Here is an 11,440-nt window from a genome sequence, read left to right as displayed (position 1 = left end):
CGATACACCCTTACTTCTTCTTCTCCCTTTGCTGTTCTCCATTCTTCCTGCCTACTGAAAAAAAGAAAATTGAGATGTTAACTTTAAAGCAAAATACTACAACTGAGACGATCTATTCCAAATCAAGGAATAAATAGTTGAATACAAGTGTTCAACACTTGTAACATTCTTTGAACAGTAGTTCTTCTCTTTACAGTCAGAATGTGGCTTCAAAATTACCCTTTCTGAACAAAGTAAGATTTCAATCTTACTTCAAAAAGCTAGAGCAGTTCATGTTTGTGGCTAGTAGGTTTTTTTGACTTACTGATATAAGTATTCATCACAAGAGTTAATTACTGAATGAAATAAATTTCCAGTTTGGAAATCATAATTAACCTCAGGCACCTAATGGATTAGGTCAGTGTCCCAGCCATAAAATGCTGTATAATTGCAGGAACAAATGGAGTTATAACATACTGTAATCTTATGCTACAAGTCAGAAAACATTGAGGCAGCTAGGTCCCATTGCATATACAAGTTAAATTACCCCGTCATTTGTTAAATGGTCAATTTTTCTTCACAATACTTCTATAATTCCAAGATTTTTCAAGTGATTTGCAAACAACTGATTTCAAACTGATTTTTGTAAGAAATAGGAGACCACAGAATAGAAAAATACCACAAAATAGTTCTATGACAATGTCAATTCCAAAACTGTTCAATTTAATTAAGTTCACCAAAATAAAATTCACTGCAAACTTGGCCTGTGTTTACCTGGCCACACCAGAAGACAATTCAGGCACTACAACCCTTCGACTCCAAGCCACAAGGTCCCGCTCAGTGGCTATTTCACTTCTTGGTGCATTGCTATGCATCTGACGCACACCTTCTATTTGTCCACTACGTCTTAATCCTATATTTGGTGGTGAATGTACTTCTGAGGTAGAACTTACAGATCCTAAAAAGTCAAAAAGTGATAGTTGTACCTGATCTGAAATTCTAAGGGAAGCATTTAAAAAGAAAAACTCAAAATGAAAGGAAAAACACAGATTTCACTTAATTACTTCAAAAGAAATGAAATATTAACTGAATATAACTATTTCAGCAATTTCTATAGTCACCACAACACACACACTTAAACAGCTACTGGGCTGCAGTACTCTGCTTAAAAATTCACACTGAAAAGGAGCAGATATATCAACAATCTGAAGTGAAGCAAATGTTTCATTGGTTTGCTTTTCTTTAAAAATGCTTTTGAAAACGTCTATGCGAAGCTGACTATTGCTACTGTACTCTACATCCGTATTATAAAACAGTGAGCTATCTCACTGAATCAATGTATTCCTTAAACAGCCTTCCACCCTCAAAAAAATGAAGCTACAATACTGGAAATTATTAGGAATCCAAGCTGTAAAATTTACAGACAAGAAATTGAAAGAGTCAAAAGAAAAAAAAAACACCACCACCAAAAAAACCACAAAACACTCCACAAACCCACACACACGCAAGATCCTTCAAACACCTACACTGTAGCAAAATTTCAACGTTTTCCCACATCCTTCCACACACAAGCTATTCTTGCTTACTCAGGTGGACTGCCAACCATGATTTTTTAAGTGTTGAAAACTACCGTGTAATCTAGTGCAAGACACTAAAATATGGAACAGCTGTACCGAGAAACAAGCAGCTCCTTCCCTCTTTTCTCCCTCCTATTTCCTTATTTGAGACAATTCAAATTTCAATCAAGTAGATTGCCAATTCCAGATTCAACAGTAGGGTAGTTAGTTCTAAGGGAACGCAGTTGCTGCAAGTTCCCTGACTGAGCAGACAGTAACTTTAACAAAGATAATTTTGTAATGTTCCTAAGATTTTGCAGAAAGGTAGAGAAAGATGGCAAAGCTGTATTGTTTTCTATGGCTCCATACCTCCTTTCTAGTAGTTCAACAAAATGCACAAATCATGCACAATAATGTGATTTACGTTTTCCGACTCCCAACTGTTTCAATAAAGAAGCTACAACACCCATCCCCCAGTAATCTACCTCTGCTTATCCGGCTGGTACTACTGGTTCCTGCCTCCCCAGAACGTCTCTGGTCCTGCTCTTGCTGAAGTCTTTGAATCATGCTATCCAATGGACTAACTTCTTGATTTGCTTGTTGACTAAGAACTTGATTCAATCCTGTGAAGCAAAATATACAAGAGAACAACACGCAAATGTTGATTCGAAGAACCAAATGTTACAAACAACTCATCTAAATTTTAGCTTTGAAACTTACAAGTACACTATATAATCACATGTGTAAGTATGGGCTAATACATATTTGTGTAACAGCCATTTTTTAAAACAGGACAACTTTTTTCTTAATATTGAGAACATTATATTTTCTGGAGCAGGGTCAAGATGATCACATGCCACTCTTAATAAAAGTTTAAATTTGATCAAGTGCCAGCAAGTCACAGAAGCTTAATACAACTGTTGTTTTTCAGCTTAGTCAATATAAATTTTCAAATGCATGCTTAGCCTGCCCCAAATGCATCACAAAACACTTCAGTATGAACTTCAATGAAAGAACCACACCAAGAAGGTCTAATTGAATTAGAAAAGAATTATCTATACTGGAGAACAGCAAGCAGTAAAAATGCTTGATTGAGCTCCACATAGGCATAATGATGACACAGGTTAAGTAATGCTAACTTTCTTTGGTACGTAGAACAGCCAGGAAACCTCCTTTTGGGCAGGTCTCTTGAATAAAAGACAGGAAATAGTTCTCACAGAAGCGATTACAAGGTGATAATACTGTTTCTGTGCAGCACGCAAAAAATACAGCATGTAAGCATAAACAACACAAAACCTCTTTTCATACAATGGACACAAAAAAATTGGAGGTATGGAGAAAAAGGCAAGGATAACAGTACTGATCTGAAAAGGAAGTCAGATACCTCCACATGGAATAGTTAGATGGTGGAGTGGAGTGGTGGGAAGCTCTAGTCAAGAGAAGCAGAACTTGCAAAACTTTGTAATGAGGGATGACAACGTTCAGAGAAACAAGCTACAGAAATTATTTTTCCAGCATGATTCCAAAGAGATATCACAGTATAAACTGCACTTTGCAAGATCAAATACAAGATATTACAGTACTTGTGCTATGAAATGAAGAGCTTTGATTATGTGGCTAAACAGAAGCAGCCATCTCTTAATAGATGATGGTATGCAGAAAGAACATAAATATTTAAGATAGTGCTCTCAGGGTTTCAAGGTTATTGTAGTTGAAATCAACTTCCCTAAAGCAGCAAGCAGAAGCTTCGAATCATGGAATGAGCTCTGCTATAACCACAGCTAGATGTTTTCTGACTCATGTAGTGAGACAGATTTATTTGGTGATCTCATGAGCAGACATACTGTCTACTGAAAACAATGGGAAATACTACTAATAACCCAAGAATGATCTTAAATAAGGAAACTGCTACCTAAACAAAACAAACGTTTTTAATGTATCTAGCTTGTGAGATTTTGCCATCACAAGTAACAGCAATGTTTTTAAAAAAAATGAAATAATAAAGACACTGGTATATATTTGATTTTTTCCAAAACATCTGGTTTAAAGGAGCTTCACGTACATCTAAGCAGTAAATCAAGCATGGCTATCTGAATTCCCCCTACTCTTATAAGCCCCTACAGAAAACTTGACAAGAAATAAATTGTCAGTGCTCTGAGGGAGATCCATCAAATCCCACAATAAAGTTTCAGAAAGAAACCGAACTTCCTTAGTGGAAGGGAACATATAAAGTACATGAACACAGTTTAGTTCTGCACAAGACTGCATATATTGTTGCTAAACTGTAAAGAGGTAGAAAAATGCCTTCTGTCTCTCCAAAATCTCTCTGGCTCTCTGTCAGCCTGGTTGATGGCTTCCTGCTATTAAACAAAATGTTATGGACATCATCTTCCTATAGGCATTCATGTGTCATGCAGCCACACCATTAAATTTAATATTGTTGGGTCTGTGTGCAGAGTCTGACTTGTTTCAAGATACTATATTGGAGAATGTGCCCAGGACATTTTCAAATTTGGAGAATTTCAGAATGTCATGGATCCATACTGTAACTGTAACAACGAAGTAAAATCGCATCCTTCCTTGGAAATCTAATTTAGCTTCAAAGCCACTAGCTAACAAGTTAAAAGATAAAACACAGCATATATTCACCAGAAAGGATTTTTTGCTTCTTACAATTGCTTCTCAGGTAGCATTTCTTCCTGTAATTTTGGAGGTAATCTGGAAATGCTCCTTAAAAATTATTATTTAAGTATTCAGTGGCTTGTAATCCTCAGGTCTACAAATGAGGATAAAGAGATCTTTTGGTAACAACACTGACAGTTAACCCTCCTGGAATGTCTGACGCACCACAGGCGTAAGTATGGTGCCACTGTTTACAGGCACAGTCGGTTTTCCCGTATTTTCAAGAATATCCAAATACTTAACAATGCTTACCTTGAAAACATTTACAGCTACTTTCACCAGTCACTGTTTGCTCATTCATACTAATATCGAACTAGTGACACGTAACAAGTAGGCATCGTTTTCACATCCCCACCCATGTGGACGACATTTAGGCAGTTTCCAACAGCCAGCCATTGGCCCAAAATATGCATGTTCCTCCGACATTGTATGCATGGAGAGTACAATTTTTGATGAACTTCCTAGACTTTGTATCCTCATCAAGTCTTCAGAGTTCTCTAACCAAACCATCAAAGCTTAAGTTAAAGGACTGACTTCAACTAAAGAGGAGGATTTTTGCATGTTTCAGGTGTCCTCTCATTTTTCTCTTCTTGTAGGTGCTACCTATTCCAACTGATCTGTGGAAAATCAGTCTATTTTCTAGGTTTTCTGGAGTAGGAAATCTTACCCCAAAGAGATCAACTGAAAGCTCACTCAGCATCATACACTGTTCCAATAATGAAATGAGCTCCAAGCTAACTGGCATTGTAGCATCAACTAGTACTGACTTGATCAGTGACAATACTGTAAGTGAAACCGTCACAAGCAATCAGTGCCAAGGACATTGCAATTCTTCCACGCTACGTGAACTACTATGCCCAGAAATGAAGAAAAAGGACGAAGTGAAAGGGGAAGTGTAGAACACCTGGAGGTAACTAGATAGGCTACCGTGTACTGAAGTGAAATTTTCCATACCTGAAGATGTCACTCCCATCTGAGGAATAAGCTGTTCCTCCCTGCAGTTCTCACGACCAGGAACTAGCCTTTGATACCTTGCAGGATGAGGGTTGCCATCCACATCAACCAAAAATGGGGGAGGCATAAGGTGTGGAGCCTGCTGTGTCTGTTCATCCAGGACAAAGTTGTTGGCATCACGGATAAGGGGCCGATAATCACTATGAAAGAACATCTGATCTGCTATCTGTAAACAAAGTCATTTTGTAATTTTTTTTAAAAGAACCTATTAAAAAAACATACAGAAGATAACTGCCAAAAGTATTTTTAACAATGTTACTCATGGTCACTTTTGCAAAAACAAGGTTATAAGCTGATCTGTTTATCTCAGTTTAAAGGGGAAAATTTAATGACTCCATGATTGGTTTTTTTGCCAGTACTCCTTTTCTATATCATAGTGCAAGGAGAATAATCCACGTTTGAGGGTGGGGAGCATTTAAAGAACAGGGAAATGGGGCAATATTTAACTACTTGAAGACATTTGACAGAACACAGCATGGATTATTAAATAGGTTACAAATTTTCTTCTATACTCTGAATACATGAATATATATTCTGATCATGAAAACTGTGTCACAGACTTATGAGCTACGGTGTAGGAAGAAGAGGAATAGGAAAATATTTATCACATCATGTCATTGCCAAATATTTTAACACAAGCAGCCAGACATATATATTCTTATTATAATGCTAGATATGTGAAAAAGTTCCAGTAGGTAAAACAAAGCTGATCTAAAGTTGAATTCTTCAGGCGCAAAGTTTTCTTCTTCATTTCAGTCCACCTGCTCATAATTTATTCTAGATGACTTTCCACAGACACTCAAGACAGAAGAATTCTTTTGTCCAAACAGTATGTAAAAAGACTTATACTCCATCCCTCGCTGGCACATGCATCTCAATATCGTGCAATCAGAAAGATATCAAACCGCAAGGAGAAAAGAGAAAGAGAACACAAGACAAGCTGACACGTATACTACACATCCCAACACTACCTACTGGCAAGCAAACCCCCTGGCAGCTCATGTACTCAGTTTAACTTTGAACAAGTAAAAATAAAATCATAAAATCATCATTCACGCCAATTAGATTTCCAGTGCAGCATAAAAATTATTAAACAATTGACTTAAGGCATAGAGATCTCCAAAAAATCTTGTCTCTGGTGTTAAAGACAGGTATTTGAGCATGGACAGAGGAACGCCCGAGTTGTCGTAGAATATACTCTGATTTCTGAAGAGCATACTCTATCACAACCAATCCATAACATAGTTTCCAGTAACTTGTTATGTAGAAATCAATAAGGCAAAGGTTATAGTGTCTACTCAGAGGTCTGGTCTCTCAGTGACAAAGTTCTCCTGTCCTGGATGTGAGAAGACCAGAAAGGAAAGATGACGACAAACATCCGTCAGTTACAACATCAGAAAGTGCCTACATGCATCCACATGAGGGATTAAAAAATTAAAGATATCATAGGAATCATGGGGTCTGGACCCCACAAAAATTCAGAAAAGTAACAACAGGAAGAAAATCAGAAAGATGCATGGAAAGATGCAAAAGTAAAGAATTTACGTCAGGGATTCAAAAGGTTACCCTTACAAAGTACGTATGGACAAGGCGACATCCCACTACAGTAAGAAGCCCTGACTGGATGAAGTCTTGTTGCCAGATTCTCTGTTAACTTAACACAGGCTGAATGAGAAAGAGAGAAGTACTTTCATGTGTCTGACTGACAGAATCAAGGCCTGCTTAACAACTTTGCTTCTTCAGCTCAAATAACTCAATATGAAAAAGATACAGGTCCTCTAGGAAGACTTACGATTTTCCCTAGTATCATAATAGTAGAGTATCCAGTACTTTCACCTAGTGTAAATTTTCCTATTAAGTACTTCCCACGCCGAGAAAGAAGAGATTCCAATGGCATGATCATACAGACTGTGAGTTTTAATGTGCTGTGTGGTCTGCATCCCAGGTTTTGTAAGCAAAGGAAAATCTAAAAATCCTTCCTTAGATTCAGTGACCTCTACCAGAATAGTCTCTGGTGCAAGATCATGAGGGACTTTTTTGCAATTACTGTTCTGTGCATTCTGTACCGCAATCAAGTACGGTAGAGAGAGTAAACAACAATTTTTTACTCCACGAGATAAGAACGGCATTTCATGGAGAACCCAGGCTCAGATCAACTCTCGGGTAGAACACTGGAATGTCCCTACTGGAATGTCCCTACTGGAACCCGGGACAACAATCTTACTCACGCTATTCCAAGTGCTGAGAAAAATCAAAATAATTACATGTTTTAGGGGAGTTTAAATTGCTATGTTCAGCAGACAACCAGTTAAAAGTACCAAAAATCTATTTCTTGATATACTATTAGAGATCAAATTCATGACAAAAAGAAGATACACCACCACCATTAGGACATATGAGTCCTCTGTACATATGACTTCACAAACCCAGCTTGCGTTTCAGTGGGAAAGCTTTCCACAATGTCTGAGCTCTACAAATAGACTCTCCTTCAGTAACTACACTACACATTCAGAACCTCAGCTTCTCCAAATGGGCACACCTACACAAACGCAACGAGATTTTCCCCCACTACTGCACCAATTCACCACACAGGAGCTATCAACTTCCAACAAAGGACTGTGGTTTGGGCAGTCTATAGGAACTAAGGCCTTAGAAAGCTCAGAGATCTAGTCCAATCTAAGATTTAAAATCAAAAGAAAGGTACCTTATGCTTTAGGACAGTTAGCATTCCTAGACAAGTTTCCACCTAAGCAAGAACTTCTGAAGTGCACATGCCCTGTTGACAGTGAGCTCATCTCATCTCTGATGATCTTCACACACTCAGGAATCTCAGCTGAGATTGGCTCACGGTTTCATTAATTGGGTCAAATAACAAAGGAGCCCCAAACAAGCAGCAAATGTATTCTCCCCCCACCCCCACTAAGGAATTACTCCACAAAAACATGTATCATCAAAGAAGGAAAAAAAAAAAAAAAAAACCAGAACAACAACAACAACAACAACAAAAAACCCCAAAACCCAAGAAAAACCAAAACCACCCCATCGCTTTCATAATGGCCAAGATCACACTGGGGGAAAAAAAGCCTTGACAGTGGTTCCAGTTAACTAGGAAACACAGATACTATCTGAACATAACATGAAAAAACATACATGTAGAAAACCAAGAGCTTGCTCTCTCAGCAGAGCTAACACTATCTCAGCTATAATCAGTTGTCCTGAGCACAACTCGCAAATGCAAGAATACAGGACAGGTTACCACACTCCTTTCATCTGTAAAAATCGTTCCCCAAGATGGACAGAAACTACTTTAAAGCCAAAAAACTGCAGGTCCTACCAGAGCATATTCTCAGAAAATGTCTGAAAAAACCCCAAGTATCTGAGGGTGGGAGAACAGAAAAAAAGAATACCTAATCTCCAGCACATACCTATCTGTAGTTACATTTTTCCATAAAGCAGGTCAGACAAAAATGAAACAGAAGACGGAACCAGACAAAAAAAGAGATCGGAAACTTCCAAGTTGAGTTCTCTGAGAGTTGAAGACTGAGATTAAAGAGGTAACAAAATCCTATTTGCTCCCATTTCTTCTATGGTCAAGAATGCCAAGATTACCATTGGCACAGTAACAGCTGGAGAGGATCATTTTAGATCACCCAATAAGTGAAAAATTTTAAACATAATCTTTTCTCAGAGGCTGCAGCAAAAACCCCAAGAGAATAAAGGGTCTGTAGAATTCAAGAAGTGAAAAGCAATTGTTTTCATTCTTCAAACAGATCTAATCCCTCACAAGGTAAATTCTCAAATGGCAGTGTAAAGGAAACTCCTGGTCCATCACAGCAAAGACAAAAAGGCTCTCAGTTTCAATTTCATTTCCAGCATTTCTGAGTAGCAGCAGACTATACACTTCCAAAATGATTGGGAAGAAAAATAAACCTGGAACAATCCATGGACATGGTGAGAAAAATGTTTCTATTACAACAGGCTTCAAAGTTTGGAAGAGTAAGAACTCTGAAAGACAAAGACCTTGAAAATTATCTGATAATCCTGGTTTTCTCCTTGCTTGTGATGTCTCTGCTCTTGTTTGTTTTCTTTGGAATGGAAGGGGAAATGCACAGCTAGTAATAGCTGAGGGATAGCAACAGCAGCCAAGTACCAAGTACTTCAAATTATAGTTGAGAGACAAGGGGGGGGGGGAATCCTCAATATGCAAATGCTACTGTAACTAGCATCCAAATAAGAGCTGGAAGACTACAGAAAGAAATGCAGTGGCTTACAAGACAAAGATTAAAATTCCTTTTGCTCTCTCTTCTTCAGGCCCCTCTGCATTGCTGTTTGCCAAAATGCTTTTAAGGCCAGCCTGAGTCCAAAGATCCAAAGCAGGAGGCAAGATCCAGAAGCCAGCACTTCACCAACAGCCTTCAAATATCAGCTACCAGAAGCAGAGATTAAAATCCTGGAGCAGATATGTCTCCTTAAGTCTTAGAAAGAGGGAGAAGAGACACACTTCACCTCTTCCCTGGGTGGTAAAAGAAGAATTAGGACCTTGTGGGCACTCCAAACCAGGTAACCTGTATGGTTCATAGGGCATGTTCATTGACAGAGGAAAAAAAACCCAAACACCACATATCTTTACAGTCATGACAGTCTGCAGCAAGACACCCACACTTAGAATACACAATGTAGACTATGACAATAGAATAAAGATCTAATATTTTAATTACACAGTAACGGTGGAACACTGCTGTGTAAGCACCAAGGCATCCATGACAGCAGAACTTCATTAGCAGACATAAAATTGTATCACTAGAACATATAGTATGTTTACTGTAAATAATTGTCTCCCAGGCTATGCAATGTTTAAATACAGACAGAAGGAATTAGTTCTATTACACCACCCCACCCCCCTTTTTTGGTCTTAGTTAGGAACCAGGAAAATATTTAAAAGCAAAATGTTTAACTATTATCAATTCCACTGCAGTTTATTCCCATTATCGATGTGGATCCATTAGTAGACACTTGTAACCTTGTTACTTGAGTAGACAGTGACTGGGTAATTTTTTTAAATGTTTTTTTTTTTAAATTATTTTGAACTTCCCATGTAAACAGTAGCTTAATAGCACGTTTCCATAGTTTAAAAAAAGACAGTGAAAGCAAGCTCAATGTCAACAACAGGAATCTGAAACATCCCATATTAAAGGCTCAAAATTGTGTTAAGATACACCCTCTTGAAATGAAGCTCTGAAGGAAAGTTTGCACAAATGCATTCAACACAGACAAACATTTTGATTTTCATCTTGCACTGTACCTTGTCATATTTGCTACTGGAACCAAAGCCAAAAATCAGAAGGTGACCGTGAGAATCAGTACATGCAAAATGCTGTCCATCAGGAGAGCACTTGCAGTCAAAAACTGCACCATGTCCTTGTCCTTCAATCTGAAATACATCAACATACAAAATAATTAAGTTACCAGAAATGTCATTTTCAATTATGATTCTCAAAACTGTGGTGCTGATGTTGAAATTTATTATAAAAATCTGTAAGACATTATACTGCTAGATGGAAGTTACTTTAAAACATAGTTTACTTTTTAGCTATTCACTTTTCAGTGAATTTTGTAATAATGCTCATGAAAGATGCCAAATTGATAGTAGTAGAAACTGACAGACTTTATCCACAAAGCAGGCACAGTATAGGAAGTGAAAATAAAAGCTTCCCCTTGAATGTCCTGCTAATGAGCCTAACCAGAGAGCTGGGTCCAGTTCAGGGCTTAGTCACTACACCCTTTCGATCCTCTGCCTTTTTGCTAAGCTAGCCCAGTAGCATTGGCTGCTGCGGTGTTTCAGAACACCTGCCTGCTAGAAAACGCACTGACATAGACAACCCACATTACACAACTTAGCAACTGCCTGTTTCTGTAATTCCTACTCCTAATTTATTGGAGTCGGGGAGGTGTAGATTTGTGTAAAAACTCCGCTTTTTAAAGGAGAACTGCAAAGATTTTAAAAAAGGAATTTTTACCTGATACTCATTTTCTGTTTTCCAGTTCCATTAAGCCAGAACAAATGGGTTTTTGTTTTTCCCTGCAACCTGTCAATCAAGCAGAGGTGACCAATCACCACTCTGAATTTTCATGTCTTCAGCACCTCTTCAGAAAGCCCCTTTCTATTCTCCCCAGCAAAGCACTGTTGCATTTTCTTTAAAGAGACACCA

The 11,440-nt window shown here is 38.0% G+C and overlaps 1 protein-coding gene across 1 annotated transcript in view; it reads right to left on the bottom strand.

The window, feature by feature from the left end:
- The window catches only part of PHIP (pleckstrin homology domain interacting protein), a 119,850-nt gene that overhangs the window by 47,831 nt on the left and 60,579 nt on the right, over positions 1-11,440 (bottom strand). The window contains 5 exon segments of the mRNA XM_009333228.1: positions 1-54; positions 754-937; positions 2,021-2,158; positions 5,172-5,397; positions 10,534-10,662. The exon segment at positions 1-54 is cut by the window's left edge and continues 28 nt beyond it. Coding sequence (XP_009331503.1) covers positions 1-54; positions 754-937; positions 2,021-2,158; positions 5,172-5,397; positions 10,534-10,662 — 731 coding nt within the window.

Source organism: Pygoscelis adeliae, unplaced genomic scaffold (assembly GCF_000699105.1).
Source record: "Pygoscelis adeliae isolate BGI_AS28 unplaced genomic scaffold, ASM69910v1 Scaffold57, whole genome shotgun sequence".
Lineage (NCBI taxonomy): Eukaryota > Metazoa > Chordata > Aves > Sphenisciformes > Spheniscidae > Pygoscelis > Pygoscelis adeliae.
Note: the sequence above shows the minus strand (reverse complement) of the source record. Positions and strands in the feature narration are given on the sequence as shown.